Genomic DNA, 18,021 nt, shown 5'->3' on the forward strand with positions numbered 1-18,021 from the left:
CTTCCAATTTAATAGAAAATACATGAGTTAATCTCTAGCACAGAATTTAGAGATCTTGTAAAATGTTTTACTAACATTTTTATAATTTTCATTTTCTTAATTTTTAGATGGTATGTTTGTCATTTTCTCTCTGACTCAATTCTAATTGTGCAGAGAATCTTAAAAAATATCTTGAAAGTTTTTTTTTAAAGTCTCTAGGTGATATGGATATTCAGTTTAAAATGTCATTAATTTTTACCATCAAGAAGGCTGTTCATGTAGTTTCTAAATTTTGAAAGTCTGATATTCTTGTAGCCTACTACACCTTCAGTCTGTAATGTCCCATGGATGCTCTAGAAGATGTGGTCTATATAAGTTACCAAATTTACTATGTATTGGCTGAGTCAAACTGAGTTCTTTAACCGCAGGTCCCTTTCTATTGTTTTGTTTTCTTACTGTCTGTTAGGTAGCATGCTAAAGTTTCCCAACTCCTGTTGATTTCCTTTATTACTTAAGATATATTTTAGTTACTATATTGGGATATCAAGGTTTATATCTTAATACTTTAGTATAAAGAACAGAAGTGTAAAAGGTAAAGATTATACCTTTTATCACTATAAAATGATTACCTTTGACATATGACTTTAGCCATTTATTTATAATATTTTGTCTTTTTTCTCTTTTAAAATTTAAAAGTGCTTTATAACTAACAGATACATTTTTGTTTGTTTTACCCAATACAAACTGATATCCTTGCCTTTTTTTAAAAAATTGGAGCTTAATCCATGTATATTATTATTATTATAGCCAATATACTTAGCCATATGCTTGCTCTCTTGCTAGTTCCCTTATTTTTTCTCCATTTCTCTATTGATTATGTTTTAATTCTTTTACATTCAATAGTAACTTAGAAAACAGATTTTTTAATATCTAAATTTAGTGATTAACCTTTAGATTACCAAATCCTTAAAATTCTTTTTCTAACTATTAAAACAATAACAATATAAGTTCTGATTCTATGATCCCAGAGAAATTGCGCAGAAATTCCTTGCACTACCCGTTTCCAGAATTTAATTTTTATCTTTGTCACAACTTATTATTATACATTTTAAAGTACAGTGTTTATTTCTTAAGAAAACGTTTTTTGTGTTCAACTTTGTAATTTTGCTTATAGTAGTTATTTCCCACTAGCTTGTTTTGATGTGTCCAGCCTTTTCATTAAGTTACTTACTTTGGTTCTGCACCTCTCCTCTGAAATACCTTTTAAAGCCTAAGAAATAAAACACTACAAATGCCACTCAATCTATGAAACTCTCTCCACTTGGGAACAGTTTTATATGGAAACAATAAAACAACACTTTTATGAGATTAAATACTTACTGTTTTGATGTTAGTGAAGGTATATTGTAAAATTTCGTTGACTAAAAGAAGATTCAGTGCTTATTGGCACCTTTAAGAAACATCATATAGAGTTCATTTAGATCCCTACAGGAAAACTCAGCAGTCCGAGATAAGATTTATGCTGCTTTGAGGAACCAAAACTGTGGTGAGAGATTACTTCCGGATGCTCTTCTGCACTGCAGTTCATAATTCACGTCATTCCTCTAGAGTTCTAGGCATAGGTATCTCTTCCACATACTTCATCCTTTTGTGAGTTTTGTTTGAAGGGTTAATGACACTTTCTGAACATCTAGCATCTTGTTGGGACTCTCCAGACTCAAGCTGAAAAGAGTGGCATAGCCTGGCTAACAAATCTTAGCAGATGCGCACAGAATTGCTCCACCTTACTTCCCTCAGTCCAGGATGATGGGACTTTGTTACATGTTCATCAGCCATGATAAAACCATGGATTGTTATTTTCCTAATTAGCCATTAATAACAGTTAACTCTAATGACAATGCAGTCTCAGAGTTTGGAAAATATATTGTTGACAATGAAATCTAATGAAAACAAGATGGCTTCTTATATTTTATAAAAGGTGATAATCTTACTGATAGAATTACTGCCACTCATGCCAGATGCTAGCTTCCTTTAACTTTGTTTTGTTCTAGTTCTGATTCCTAAACTATATAATATCCTAATGGGTAGAAACGTCTGGAACTAGAGAGTGAATTATAGTAATTTTTATTTTTATTTATTTATTTTTATTATTATTATTATTTTGGTACGCAGGCCTCTCATTGTTGTGGCCTCTCCTGTTGCGGAGCACAGGCTCTGGATGCGCAGGCTCAGCGGCCATGGCTCATGGGCCCAGCCGCTTCCACAGCATGTGGGATCTTCCCAGACCGGGGCACAAACCTGTGTCCCCTGCGTCGGCAGGCGGACTCTCAACCACTGTGCCACCAGGGAAGCCCTATAGTAATTTTTAAATAAGCGAGGTCCTGAAATATCTAAAGGTGGATAGGAAGAAATTTCATTGCATCATTTATAGCAAAAACTTTCTTATAACAGATGCCATGGATGCTGGGATAAATCAATGCAAGCAGATTGATTTTTCTTAGGTCTTTAAATGTTTAAGCCAGCACCTGGCCTTTGTAATGTCTCTGGTTGTAGGTAATAGCTGGGAATTTCAGGTGAAGGATAACACCTTCTGAGTTAGTTATGCTACCCCAATGATCCATTGGATATGCTTGAAAATGCCAGTCTTAAATGTATTCATGGGATTCGGAAGGAATACTTCTTTGCCTGATACCTTGTGGTTTAGCTTTAGTACTTACTGTAGTCAGTCTATTTCTTTGAAATATTGAGCTGTCTGACAGCTTAAAATCCTAAGTTTCCTTTAAACTTGAGCCTGGCTTTGGAGGAGAAAAGGGGTGATGTGGGGGTGGATTTTATGTAAGGCTCTCCGAAGAGAATTCGCTGAAGTGCTTTTGCTGGCAGGACACAGGGAAGGCTAGTAAGCTGCTTCCTCTCAGTTTTTCTTGGGGTTTTGCCCTTAGCCTAGAACAACATTTAGTCAGATAACTTACATCAGGGCCATAGGGGTCTCTTGCTGGGCCTTGTTGAAGTCATCATTTTCCTTCCATGAAGAAACATGGATAAGACCCAAATGCAAAGTCCAGATTTTGTCAAGCCTCTTGAACATTAGGAAAAGTCTTGATGCTCTTATACCCTTAATTCCCACCTAGATGTTTATTTCTCTTCGAAGTTGGAGGACTTAGTTTTTATAAATATCTCTTTTTTTAATGATTTTTCTTTTTTTTAATTAAAAAAAATTTTTTATTTTTTGGCCGCGTTGGGTCTTTGTTGCTGCGTGTGGGCTTTCTCTAGTTGCGGCAAGCAGGGTCTACTCTTCGTTGCAGTGCACGGGGCTTATTATAGCGGCTTCTCTTGTTGCGGAACATGGGCTCTAGGGCACACGGGCTTCAGTAGTTGTGGCTTGCAGGCTCTAGAGCACAGGCTCAGTAGTTGCGGTGCACGGGCTTAGTTTACTGCGGCATGTGGGATCTACCCGGACCAGGGATCGAACCCGTGTCCCCTGCATCGGCAGGTGGATTCTTAACCACTGCGCCACCAGGGAAGTCCCTACAAACATCCCTTGATCAAATATTACCTAATAAGATTTCCTTCTTTGTGAATGAGGTTGGTTACCACAGATGTATTGAAAATATATTCTGTGGAGAATACTAGTCTACCACTGAATCATTATTTCCAGGTTAAATGTAAACATTTAAACAAGCACTAAGAATTAAAATGAAGAGAGCAGTAGGCAGTGGAGACATGGGGTTAGCCCTAGATCTCTTGCCTAATTCTGAGCACATTTCCTCTACACATTTTTTCATCCATATATTGGAGTTAGCTTTACCTGCCTCTACTTACCTCAGAGATCCAGTGAGATAAGAGTTCTGACGTTGCTTATGAATTACAGGGCCAACTCCACATACAGATTTTATCATCAGTATAAATATATTTAACGTAGACCTTTTAAAACTTGAAAATGTATTATAATTATCAATGAAGAATGAGATGCTTGCTAGAATTTGAAGGCATATGTCAAAAAACAAATATACAGAGAAAGAGCTCTTCAAAGACCATAGTGGAAGAGACAATATCTGAGCTTTAAGTCTTGACCTGAAAAGTACAGAGAAAGTGAGAGTGAGCATTCCAGATTAAGAAAATCTAGTGTGAAGAAGTGTAGGGCAGGAATGGGCATGACATGTTCAGGAAATTGAGAGGAAGTGATGTTCATTTTAGATTAAATTCCCCTTTATTACAAGTGTAAAGATGAAAACTTGAAGAGAATGACAATATTCTGAACTTTTATTCCATAGTAATAAGAAAAGGCTCATATAGCTTGCATCTGAATTAATTTAGAATTAGCAGGTTTAGCAGTAATTTAGGAGGAAACTAAGTACTTAAGGGCTCAGAAGGATACAAAGTAAAATTAGCATCATTTTTCTTGGTTCCATTAGAGAAGACTTCCTGGAGAAAGGGATTTTAGAAGAGAGTGGTAAAAGTGGATTTGTAGAAAGGTTGAAATCAAAAAACAATGCCCTCTATATAGGGGGGATTTGGCCAATAGCTGATTAGATGGTATGACCAAAAGTCAGGTCTGAACGGCAGTCTTTTAAGAGGCACATTAAAGGTACAAGGAATGCTGATTTGGATTCATTCTCCATTCATCTTGGTTCATCTTCCCCGATGGTCCCAGAGTCACATGAAAACCTGCAGGCAAAAGGTTTGCTACCTGTTGCCTGTTCTGCTCTCTGAAGTTCCCTGCTACCCAGAAATATGGGGCTTGTGTTTTGCTTGAGACTTTCCATGCTCTGATCCATGCCCGTCTCTCTCTTGTTTCTTCCTATTTCCTCCCAAAAGGAGCTCTCTATTTCAGATAAGACTCCTGATCATTTCCTAGCATGTTGCTTTCCCTGTCTTTTCTTTCTAACTTTCTCCCATCAAGAGTATCTTTTCCTCCCCTTTCAGCCATATGAGCTCAATCTGCTTTTAAAATCCAAGACTTCAGACATCACCTTTCCTCCTAACATCACTGACTCATTTTTTGGTTATCATTTAGGATGTATGTATTTCCTTGTGTTGCTATATTTGTTTGTCTTGCACTGTCTTTCTCTTGCTAGATTGAGAACATTGTAAAGGTGCTATGTGTTGTAACTTGCATCACATTGCTTGGGTTCTCTGCAGATGTGGTTGTTGATGACATTATAGACTAATGGTCCATATGAATTTGACTCATAGTCTTGTATAGACTAATGGTTTGCTGTTGTGTTTTGTGTGTTTGTTCATTTTGAATGGAAAATCAGATCTGGCTAAATGTGTACAACATCCTGGACGTGAAAATCAGAGCCAAGTAAATGTGTAGAAACTGCCAAAATGTAAGCTTTGTGTAAGAGCAGAGACTTTTTAATTTGGTTAAGCACCATATCTCTAGCCCTTACTATCAGGCTCAAATGTGGTACTTAATACATATTTGTTGAATGGATGCTGGTTTAATTTACTTAAGCTGTAGGTCTTAATTTGGTATTTTAAAATATCTTTAGAATATTGTCTCAAAAAACAGGATCATTGTCTCCCTAGTGCATAAAGGATAATACACAGAATGTCATCATTTTCTCTGAGGAGAAGAAAACCTTGTTTTATGTTCTGTTTTGTTGTTCCTTTTTTTTTTTTTTTTTTTGGCTGCGTTGGGTCTTCATTGCTGCGTGCGGGATATCTCTAGTTGCAGCGAGTGGGGGCTACTCTTTGTTGTGTTGCGCGGGCTTCTCATTGCAGTGACTCCTCTTGTTGCAGAGCATGGGCTCTAGGCCCACGGGCTCAGTAGTTGTGGCTCGTGGGCTCTAGAGTGCAGGCTCAGTAGTTGTGGTGCACGGGCTTAGTTGCTTCGCAGCATGTGAGATCTTCCTGGACCAGGGATGGAACCTGTGTCCCCTGCGTTGGCAGGGGGAATCTTAACCACTGTGCCGTCAAGGAAGTCCCTGTTGTTTCTTTCTTTCTTTTTTTTTTTTCCCCAGAAGAGGACAGAGGAAATAAGATGGGAAGGCATATTTGGTATAACCTAAATTGGAAAAATCTCAGGCAAGATTACCCTTCAAGATTTATGTTAAACTTTTCAAGTGTTTATTGAAGGGCTGCTGAGGTCTTTTATCTACATTGACACTTTATGGTAAATGTTGTACTTATCCTACCCTCCACGTTTCTTTCTATGGCAGCTTACCTGGTACTATTCAGAGGCTGAGAAAAATGCTAAAGATCAGGACCTTAAATTGTTCACTTTTGACAAGGCTTAAAGAATAGGGGTGAAGGAGCAGTTGTGTGAGATCACTGACACTTTTCTTTTTTTCTCTTTTCTTCTGCCTTCAGCTCAAGCCAGGGCAGAACAGCTGCAGGGACAGTGACAGTGAAAGTGCCAGTGGAGAATCCAAGGGCTTCCACAGGAGCAGCTCTCGGGAAAGGCTCAGCGATGTAAGTTTAAAAAAAAGAACAAAACAAAAAAACTAAACAAAACCACCAAGTCACACATCCCTTGGGTCCGATTTCAATTTTCCAACACTCTCATCCCTTCACATCACTTTGTAAATATCCAAGCATTATTACACTTCATCCTTTCTTGGCATATAAATATTTGAGCATTGCTTTGTAGTGTCATTCTGTTTTCTGGTTTGACCTAATATGTGTTTTAACAAATTATAAGGTTGATGGGAGTATTTGTCAGCTTAGAAACAATAGATTACAAAAGGAAGTGATAATACTTTTAATATCAGTGTCACAAATGAAAGAAGTAGTCTGGCAGCGCTACAACTGGGAGATAACATATTTAACTATGGGCTTTCTGTCATTTCTTCATGCATGAGCTTGGTTAACAACCTTTTTATTTATTTATTTTTTAATTTTATTCCTGCTGGAAGGGATGACTAACCATCCACTTAAAGAGAAGGAATTAAACTTCCTGACTGATGTCTGGAGGAATAACCCTCATGAGCACACACCATACCTCTTAAGGAGGTCTGTCAGCCTTCTAGACCTGGCTCTAACCACTCTCCAGCCTCCTGTGCACCAGGCTGAGAACCATCTGGCCCTCTTTGGGCCTTCTTGCATTCTTCCCTAATGTGTCATATAACAGGATTCTTGACCCATCTTTGCACCTGAGGGCAACATTTTAAAACTTTCTTTTAAAATAGAACAAGGGCTTCCCTGGTGGCGCAGTGGTTGAGAGTCCGCCTGCCAATGCAGGGGACACGGTTTCGTGCCCCGGTCTGGGAAGATCCCACATGCCGCGGAGCGGCTGGGCCCGTGAGCCATGGCCGCTGAGCCTGCGCATCCGGAGCCTGTGCTCCACAACAGGAAAGGCCACAACAGTGAGAGGCCCGTGTACTGCAAATAAATAAATAAATAAATAAACAAATAAACAAATAAACAAATAAACAAATAAATAAATAAAATAGAACAAGTAGGGAGCAATTCTTATTAGTGTTAACAGAGAAAGGAACATTAACATATTGAGACAGTACTCTTTTATTCCCCAATTTTTTGGGTTTATTTGCAAAAGAATTTATTATTAGCTGAAGAAAATAATTCCACTGTTGATAAAAAAATAATTTGGATAGCCATTGAAGAACATTCTCAGAAATAACACCATCTTCCCTTTTGTGGTTAGCATACTCAATTTGGGAAATTTTGTTTTTCTCTTCCCTTCCATTCTCTTCTCTTCTCTTCTTTTCCCCTCTCCCTCTCTCCTCCCTGCCATCCTTCCTCCCTCCCTCCCTTCCTTCTTCCCAGCTATAGATTACCCTTCAGTCACCACAGTTGGTGACATCAGGATTCTAAGCATCTTTCTCTTTTCTTTTTAAATTGAGTTATAATTAATATACAGTATTACATTAGTTTCAGGTGTACAACATAGTGATTCAGTATTTTTATACATTATGAAATGATGACCACAATAATCTAGTTTTCATCCATCACCATACGAATTTGTTATGGTGTCACTGACTATATTCCCTATCTGCACATTACATCCCTGTGATGTATTTGTCTTACAACTGGAAGTCTGTTCCTCTTAATTCCCTTCACTGATCTTGTCCGCCCAGCACCCCCCAACAGCCACCTCCCTCCTCTTTGGCAACCACTGGTTTGTTCTCCATATCTGTGAGTCTGTTTCTGTTCTGTTTTGTTTGTTCATTTGTTTTGTTTTGTAGATTTCACATATAAGTGAAATCAATATGGTACTCATTTTTCTCTGTCTGACTTATTTCATTTAGTATGACACCCTCCCATCCGTTCATGTTGCTGCCAATGACAAGAATTCATTCTTTTTTATAACTGAGTAATCTTCCATTGTGTGTGTGTCTGTGTATCACATCTTATTTATTCATTTATCTGTTGATGAACATTTAGGTTGCTTCCATATCTTAGCTGTTGTATATAGTGCTGCAATGAATGTTAGAGGTACATAGATGTTTTTGTTTTCTTTGGGTAAATACCCAGAAATAGAGTTGGTGGATCATATGGTAGTTCTATTTTTAGTTTTTTGAGGGATCTCCATACTGTTTTCCATAGCAGCTGCACAAATTTACATTCCCACCAGTAGTGCATAGTGCTTCCCTTTTCTCCACATTCTCACCAACACTTGTTTCTTGTCTTTTTGAGAATATCCATTCTGACAAGTATGAGGTGGTATCTCATTGTGGTTTTGATTTGCATGTCCCTGATGATTAGTGATGTTAGGCATCTTTCATGTGCCTGTTGGCCATCTGTATGTCTTCTTTGGAAAATGTCTATTTAGGTCCTCTGCCTATTTTTTAATCAGGTTGGTAATTATTTTGATATTGAGTTATATGAGTTCTTTATACATTTGGGATACCAATCCCTTATCAGATACATCATTTGCAAATATCTTCTCCCATTCAGTAGGTTACCTTTTTGTTTTGTTGATAGTTTCCTTCACTGTGCAGAAAGCTTTTTAGTTTGATGTAGTCCCATTTGTTTGTTTTTGCTTTTTTTGTTGCCCTTGCCTGAGGAGGTATGTCCAAAAAAAAAAAAATGCTAAGACTAATATCAAAGAGATTACCACCTGTGTTTTCTTCTAGGAATGCTATGGTTTCAGGTGTTATATTTAAGTTTTTAATCCATTCTGAGTTTATTTTTCTGTACAGTGTGAGAAAGTGGTGCAGGTTCATTCTTTTGCATGTTGCTGTCCCATTTTCCTAACACTATTAAAGAAACTGTCTTTTCCCTATCATATATTCTTGTCTCCTTTGTCATAGATTAATTGACCATATGAGTGTGGGTTTATTTCTGGAATTTCTGTTCCATTGACCCATGTGTCTGTTTATGTGCCGGTACCATACTGTGTTGATTACTGTAGCTCTGTAGTATACTTTCAAGTCTGGGGGGCATGATACCTTCAGCTTTGTTCTTCTTTCTCAGTATAGGCATATAGACCAATAGAATAGAATTGAGAGTTCATAAATAAACCCATATATCTATGGCCAAGTAATTTTTGACACAAGTTTACATCCATTCAATTGGGAAAGAATTTTCTCTTCAACAGGTGGTGCTGGGACAACTGCTTTTTCCCATGCAAAAGAATGAAGTTGGACCCCTGCATCACACCATGTACAAAAATTAACTCAAAATGAATAAATGACCTAAGTATAAGAGCTAAAGCCATAGAATTCTTAGAAGAAAACATGTGGGCAAATCTTCATGACCTGAATTTGGCAGTGGATTTTTAGATGTGACATCAAAAGCACAAGCAACAAAAGAGAAAATACATATGTTGGATTTCATCAAAATTAAATACTTTTGTGCATCAATGGGCATTATCAAGAAAGTGAAAAGAAAAGGTACAGAATGGGAGAAAAATATTTGAAAATCATATAACTGATAAGTGTTTAATATCCAGAATATGTAAAAAGCTCCTAAACTCAACAACAAAAAGATAAACAACAGAATTCAAAAATGGGCAAAGGACTTGAATTGACATTTATGCAAAGAAGATATACAAATGACCAGTAAGCACATGAAATATGCTCATCATTATAGTCCTTAGGGAAATGCAAACCAAAACCATAATGAGATATCACTTTACAGCTACTAGGATAGTTATAATTTTAAAGAATGGAAAATAACAAGTGTTGGCATGAATATAGAGAAATTGAAACCCTTGTACATGCTGGTGGGAATGTAAAATGTTGCAGCCACTGTGGAAAACAGCTTGGCAGTTCCTCAGAAAGCTAAACAGAGAATTACCATACACCTCACCAATTCCAATTTTAGGTATATACCCAAACATCAGGTACTTAAAGAGATACTTATATGCCAGTTTTCATTGTAGCATCATTTATAATAACCAAAAAATAGAAACGTCCCAAGTGTCCATCAGCAGGTGAATGGATGAATAAGAAGTGGCATATATGGACACTAGAATATTAGCCCTAAAAAGGAATGAAGTTCAAACCTTGAAAACATTATGCTAAGTGAAATAATCTAGACATTAAAGGATAAATATTGTCTGATTCCACTTACATGAGGTATCGAGAATATATCGAGAATATGCAAATTCCTAGAGACAGAAAGTAGAAAGGGAGTTACCAGGGACTAGTGGTAGGGGTGGGGGACTGTGAGAGATGGGAGTTATTGTTTAATTGTAACAAAATTTCTGTTTGTGATGATGAAATAGTCTTGGAAATAGTTTTGATGATTGCATAGCATTGTGAATGTAATTAATGCCACTGAATTGTATACTTAAAAATGGTTAAAGTGTTAACTTTGTTGTATATATATATTTATTTTACCATAATAAAAAAGTTGAAAAATATTAGGGCTGTAACAATCCTGCCAATCTCATGTCAAGCCAATCTATAATATACTTTGAGTTTATATTGCTTATCATTAAAATTCATATTTCTTGCAACACTATTAAAAGATTAAAGAAGGAGAAATGACACACATAAAAAAAGGGAGGGCTTCCCTGGTGGTGCAGTGGTTGAGAGTCCGCCTGCTGATGCAGGGGACACGGGTTCATGCCCCGGTCCGGGAAGATCCCACATGCCGCAGAGCGGCTGGGCCCGTGAACCACGGCCGCTGAGCCTGTGCGTCCGGAGCCTGTGTTCCACAGCGGGAGAGGCCACAACAGTGAGAGGCCCATGTACCGCAAAAAAAAAAAAAAAAGGAAAGGAAGAAAAAGAAGTAGTTGGCTTTTAGTGAGTTGTTTCAAAACCTCCAGTCACTGTTTCCTTCACGTGAGCAGTTGTGAGGTTGCAGAGTCTTACCTCAGGGCCATTGCAATCTAAAATCTTCTGAGATGAAAGCCTTTGACAAGTCAAGCCACAAAACAACTCTGTTGGATATCAGGGCAACATCTACCCACACAATATTTTAAAGAATAAAGATGCTTCCATTTTTTCTTAAAAGAGGATTAGTAATTAATTACTTTAATGACTATCAGAAAATGAGGAGGTGGAGTTTGTTAAAATATCTCCATGTCTCTCATCACCATGCTTGTGCTTTCATTACTTCCTTGAACATATGGAAAATAGTTATTATTAACCATTTTAATGCCCTTAATCTACTAATTGTGTCATCTGTGTCATTTCTGAGTCTGTTTCTATTGATTGGTTTTTCTCCTCCTTATGGATTGTATTTTTCTGGCTTTTTTGCATGCCTGACACTTTTTTGGGGGGGATGCCAAATACTGTGAAGTTTTTTTGTTGAGTGCTGGGTATTTTTGGTTTCCATAAATATTCTTAAGCTTTATTCTGGGCTACTATTATGCCACTTGGAATAATATTTTGATTTTTTCTGAGGTTTATTTTTATGCTTTTCTGGGTGGAACATTCAGAATATCCTTTAGCCTAAAGCTCATTTTTCCCCAGTACTGAATACTCTGCCTAATTCCTGATGTGTTACAAGGTTTTTCCACTCTGGCTGGTGGGAATACCAGTTGTTCCCTGCCCTCTGTGACTCTGGCATTCATTCTACCTGCTCCTTTTCAGTGGTCATTTCCCTTGCCTTGGGTACTTTTCACCCACAGATGTGCTGATATGGACTCAGGTGAAGAGAAGGGGGAAGCCTTCTGCAGGTTTCCTGATTCTCTCACTGTGAGCCTCTCTTTTCTCCCATCCTCTGCTTTGCAAATTCCAGCTGACTTGGCTTCCTCTTACTATCAACTCTGTCTTCTCAACTCAGGGATGCTTCTGGGATCCACCTAGGTTACCCCCAACCACCCGACTGTGGCATGAAAACTCTCTTCACACAGTAAGCTGGGGCAACTGTAAAAATTATTTCATTTGCTTTCTGTCTCTCTAAGATCACTGCACTGCCTATCTAAACTTCTAAAAAACCTTTTTTTCCGCACATTTTGTCTAGTTTTTTAGTTGCTTAAGGTGTTAGAGTGAATTTGATCCCTGTTAGTCCAGATTGCCCACTCTGGATTTTCAGCTGAGATAAAACTCCCTTTAAGTCTTCCACTCACTTTAGTGATATTTTTAGGAGCTGTGGCAGTTAAGACTTACTCTCAAGTGCAGCTAATCAAGATAACTGTATTATTCCAGCTTTTTTTTTTAATTGGACAGGCAAAACGAGTAAGAATGAAGAATTTCAGTATGGCTGGAGAATTTGACTCATGGGTGAAGCTTAAAAACCAAATGTGCTTGTTTTTTCTAAATTACATATCCCCAGACTACATTGCCAGGAGGGAATAATAATTCATGAGGACTCTCACATTGATCAAGGAGACATAGCAACTTGTTTAGATTAGTCACTAAGGAAAAAGTTAAGGGAAATAATTGAATATATAAATATTCATAGTGAGTTATTCAAGGGGGAAAATATTGTTTCTGACTTATACAGAATTTTGTAAGTGAGGAAGTTTTCAAAACTCAGGGCCTAAACTTAGTAAATAAAAGCCTCAAATTTTGAAGTGATCATAGGCATTCATTACAAACAGACTAAGTTTTAACAGCTATTTTGCTATTTATTATCCATGTGACCTTGAGCAAAAAACTTGATCTTTCCAAGCCTTGGTTTCTTTATCTGTGAAATGGGGGTCATTTCATCTACCTTGTTAGGTTTCTTTTAAAAGGTTACCTGGTACTGTGTGTTTGAATCACGTAACAGTTCTTGGCATACCCAGTGTGCTCATAAGTATTTATTTACTTTCTTTCTGCATCAGATTTACACCTACCTTAGGAGGCTTCTCTACCCTTTCTGATTTGAATTCCCTTGTAGTGGTCAATTCCACAAGACCTGCTTATCTCAATCATGACAAACACCATTCTTCCTCCCAAATAAAATCCTCATTATTCTATGTCTCCTTACCTATTTTTCTCAACTTTGAACTCCCTCTCTTATTTTCTTGTCTCTGTATTGGATCCCAGAGCTAGTATCTTCAAAATCGAGCCCTGTTCCTTCCTCTGTCTTACTTATCCTGTTTACTTCGTCACTCTGCTTTATTTACTGACTTTATTTCTGAAGAGGCATTTGGCTATGATTATCCTCTCCTTGACATGACTGATGCTTCAGATGCCCTCATCATTTCTTACACAGATGATTCCTGTGGCCTCTCAGTGATGTAATCTGACGCATCTCTGTTTCCTTTGCCCTGTACTCGACAAAGCTTCCACAGTTGTTTTTCTAAGAGTCAGAACTCACTATTAAACTTTCTTCTTTAAGATCCTTTGCAGGCACACTCCTGAGGTTATAAGCAGAGCCCTCCACTGGGACATATGAAACTACCTCTTCATCCTCTCTCTCTCCCTCTACTTCCCAATGGTTTGTACCTTATACTTGTTCCTTCTGGACCGTTCTTTTTTTTCTTAAATAATATAAACTTTCAAATTTTCCTATTTTTGTTTCTTTTGTCTCCTTTTTTTTTTCTCTTTTCCTTCTGCAACCCCTGTGTCACTTCCTCTAGCAAACTCTTCCTACCAGCCTGTGGAAGTAAACAATTTTAATGCTTTATTCACATAACTACCTGGATATGACTCTAGTGTCTCTCTGAAAGAATTTTGGGTCAGGATTTTAATTATGAAAAGGCAGACACATATTTCATACTTTTAAAACTTTCAAGATGTTGAAGGAATTGAAACATTTCAGAAATTAGGTGAAAAGGGATTGAAGTCTAGTAAGTGTTGTGCTACACAGTTCTCTAATCTTATCGTTCTGTAGCTCTTTAGTCCATTTAATATCACAGTTGAGGCATTTCTTCTGCTGCTTCTTGAAACACCCCTTCTACCTCAAATCTCCCAAGTTTGGGGGTTTCATTGATTTATCTATGCCACTGTGCCATTATCCATCCATCTATGCAAGCATCTTTCCTAGCCTCCTTTTTCCCACCCAACACCCAAACATTTATTGTCAGGTTTACTAGTTACTGTTAAGGAAGAAGTAGACAAAGGCCACACCATCAATGAACTTCCCTGTATTTAAGAAAAAACTCTAATCTAGACCTGTGACAGACTCCTGATATTCTGTTTCTCCTTTCTTTTCTTTTTCTGTTTTTGCCAGATTTTCATTTTCCCTACCAGTTTGTTTATGCCTTTTGCCTTTCCTGTATCATGTTTTTATGTGTTTTCTTGGATAGTCAGTGGTTTTTTTTTTTTTTTTTTTTGCGGTACGCGGGCCTCTCACCGCTGTGGCCCCTCCCGCTGCGGAGCACAGGCTCCGGACGTGCAGGCCCAGTGGCCATGGCTCACAGGCCCAGCCGCTCTGTGGCACATGGGATCCTCCCAGACTGGGGCACGAACCCATATCCCCTGCACTGGCAGGCGGACTCGCAACCACTGCGCCACCAGGGAGGCCCGATAGTCAGTGTTTTGATTGTCCAGAAATATTTATCAAATACCTTTTAAGTGTCAGGTATAGTTCTGGGCACTTGAGATTGATTGGTGAACAAGATGAAGCCTCTGCCCTCATGAAGCTTCTACTCTATTGAGGGAGGCAAATAGCAAACCTGTGAGCAGATGATAACATTGTTTTTGATGTGTAATACATTTTGTGAAGTAAACTAAACAGTAGTGGAGGGTGGCAGGGTGTGTGCTGCCACTTTAACTGTAGTGATTGGATTAGTCCTTTCTTTCTTTCTTTTTTTTAAAAAAAATATTTATTTATTTATATTGTTGCACCGGGTCTTAGTTGTGGCTCACGGGCTCTTTAGTTGTGGCATGCAAACTCTTAGTTGCAGCATGCATGTGGGATCTAGTTCCCTGACAAGGGATTGAACCTGGGCCCTCTGCATTGGGAGCACAGACTCTTATCCGCTGTGCCACCAGGGAAGTCCTTGGATTAGTCCTTTCTGTTTTGGTGATTTTTGAACTGAAGCCTGAATGACGAAAGGAAGGAAGAACATCTAGGCAACAGGAGTGACAAGGTCACGGCCCTGAGTCAGGACATGTTTAAGGGGAATAAAAAAGGCCAGTGTGGCTAGAGCAGAGTGCATGAGCACAGGAGCTGGTCACATAATATCTTCTAGCTCATGGTAAGCAGGCTAAGTACTGTATTAGTTTCCTGGGTGGCTGTTACGCATGACCACAAGCCAGGGAGCTTAAAACAACAGAAATCTATTATCTTGTAGTTTGTAAGGCTAGAAGTCCAACATTAAGGTGTCAGCAGGGCCATGATTTCTCTGAAGTCTCCAGAGAGGAGTCTTTCCTGTCTTCTAGCTTCTGATGGCTTCTCGCAATCCTTGGTGTTCCTTGGCTTATAATGACATCACTTCGATGTGTGCTTCTCTTCACATGGGCTTCTACTCTATTTGTAGCTCTGTATGTCTTCTCCTCTTCTTATAAGGAGAGCAGTCATTGGATTTAGGGCCCACCTTAATCCAGTATGACCTCAACTTAATTACATCTGCAAAGTCCCTATTTCCAAACAAGGTCATTATATCAGTCAGGGTTCTCAAGTGAAACAGAGCCAAAAGGATGTATTGACATATACAGTTACGGAGGCTGACAAGTCTCAAAATGTGTAGTCAGCAAGCTGGACTCCCAGGAGAGCTGATGGTTAGATACAGTCTGAGTCCAAAAGTCTGAACAAACCCTAAAGACCAGAAGGATTGACACCCAGGAAAAGTCTGTGTTTCAGTTTGAGTCTAAAAGCAGGAAAAAACTGTTGTCCCAGCTTGAAGGCTGAGTCAGACAGAGGAATTCCCTCTTATTCTGAGTATGGTTGTCCCTTTTGTTCTATTAAACTGATTGGATGAGGCCCACCCTAGGGAGGGCTTTACTCAGCCTGTTGATTTAAATGTAAACTCATCCAGAAACACCCTCATGGTAACACCCAGAATAATGTTTGAGCAAATATCTGGGTACCCAGTGGCCTAGTCAAGCTGATGCATAAAATTAACCCTCACAATCACATTTTGAGGTTCCAAGCAGGCCTTATAATTTTAGGGGAACACTATTTAACCCACTATATAGGTTAGTATTTAAAAAGCCTCTCAAAGATGTTAGAAGGAATTGTTGTTAACAATTTTTACTTTAAAATGTTTACTTTTCCTTTTATATGAAGAAATGCAGGTGAAAATGAGCACGAGGATGAAATTAGGGAAAGAAGTTGGAAGGCTGTTGAATATAGATGAGAGCCGATAACAGTTGGAAATGGGTTATAACGGAGGGTTGAAAGTTGAATTTGGAAGTGACCATTTCCATACCTGATGCTTTTTTCAAGTTGTGCCCCCATTTTTACTTCCACTAGTAGCTCATTTCTCCATTTAAATATATTTTGCATCTTTGTAAGTTATTAGTAATCTTATCTTCAAGGCACATTTCTTAGGATTAAGATTTTAGGTTCTTTTAATTGTCACTGTCTTCTAAACTACTACAGAAAGTAATTGAGCTTGTCTTGTGACCTTTGTAAGAAACATAGTTGGCCAAGTGATTCTTAGCATGATCCTTCTGCTTTTTACTCCCAAGAGAGAAAAGCATAACATGGAGGTGGATAGGCAGGGATGTCAGACACAAATGATGATTTGGAAGAATTTTAAATTATTCTATTTAAATTAGCCCTAGGGTCAGAGCATACATTTTCCTCTAGGGGTGGAATGCACATCCATCCCATACTTAGGGGGCCTTAATAGTAGCCATGGCCTCTTTGTGTAGATCTCTAATGAATGGAGTACATCTATTTTGGATGGATAATCAATTTTTGAAATCCCTTGTTGTAGGTGAGCTGTTAAAACAGAAATGTTAACTTCATGAGTTTAATGAGTAGCTTCAATGATGACTTAGTGACAGAGATGGATAGAGAGTCAGGTGGGGGGCAGTGAGAAGAGTAGAATGAGCATTTAATGAATATCCACTTGCAGACTTGAATGTTAGCAGCAACATTCTCCTTCCTGGAAAATGTCTTTCAACTGTGCATCCCATTACTACTCCTGCAGCCCATGTAGCTTGGAGATTGAGGCAGAGTGTGTTTGTAAGAAAGCTCTCCTTTGCCATGTAATGAGACTGAGGTGGGTAATTTGCAGAGACTGCTGGAGCAGTGGTCAAATCTGGAAAACAAAAACAAAAACAAAAACAACCCAGAATGAAAAGACCATGTTAAATAGGAGATAGCTTATAATGAGCCTGGAAATCACATATCAGACAGCCAGCTGGCTGGAATTTCTTCATGTTCTTGTCTTCTCATGCAAACTGCTAAATACATTCTCTTACTCTGTTTTCTCAGTCTCTCTATACCTCTCATTTCTACCTAATGCATTGAAAATATGAATGAATTGGCAACTCTACCACTTGAAGAAATAAGAATGAAGCCTTTTTCATTATTCAGCAGACACAGTTGCCTAAACATGTGGGCATATGGTATTATTTCAAATGCTTTTGAATCCAAGGATGGTTTTATTTATTGCATTTTTAAAAAAATCTCCTTTTAGTTTTTCAACCCTCATTTTGACTCATAGCCTTTTTTAGATTCTATGGCTACTTTTGCTATATAGTTTGGACAGAGTATGCCTTCTCTCTCCAAGCAAGAAAAATGGAAGACCCTTCCTCTCATTATAAATTGGGGAAACACAGAAAGTTAAAATCAGCTTGATTCCATGAAATGGTTCAGTGGTCAGGGCATCAGCACCTGTCTGCTTTCCTAAGC

General features: G+C 38.3%; 1 protein-coding gene across 4 annotated transcripts in view; it reads left to right on the forward strand.

Moving 5' to 3' along the window:
• Window positions 1–18,021, forward strand: part of AUTS2 (activator of transcription and developmental regulator AUTS2) — a 1,141,238-nt gene that overhangs the window by 498,341 nt on the left and 624,876 nt on the right. For 3 of the 4 annotated variants that reach the window (XM_081255239.1, XM_081255240.1, XM_081255242.1), the window contains exon 3: window positions 6,295–6,396. The exons of the other annotated variant lie outside the window; for it this stretch is intronic. In XM_081255239.1, coding sequence (XP_081111365.1) covers window positions 6,295–6,396 — 102 coding nt within the window. The remainder of the gene's footprint in view (window positions 1–6,294; window positions 6,397–18,021) is intronic. 4 annotated transcript variants of the gene reach the window in all.

This window comes from Mesoplodon bidens (assembly GCF_964165515.1).
Source record: "Mesoplodon bidens genome assembly, chromosome: 15".
NCBI classification, from domain to species: Eukaryota; Metazoa; Chordata; class Mammalia; order Artiodactyla; family Ziphiidae; genus Mesoplodon; species Mesoplodon bidens.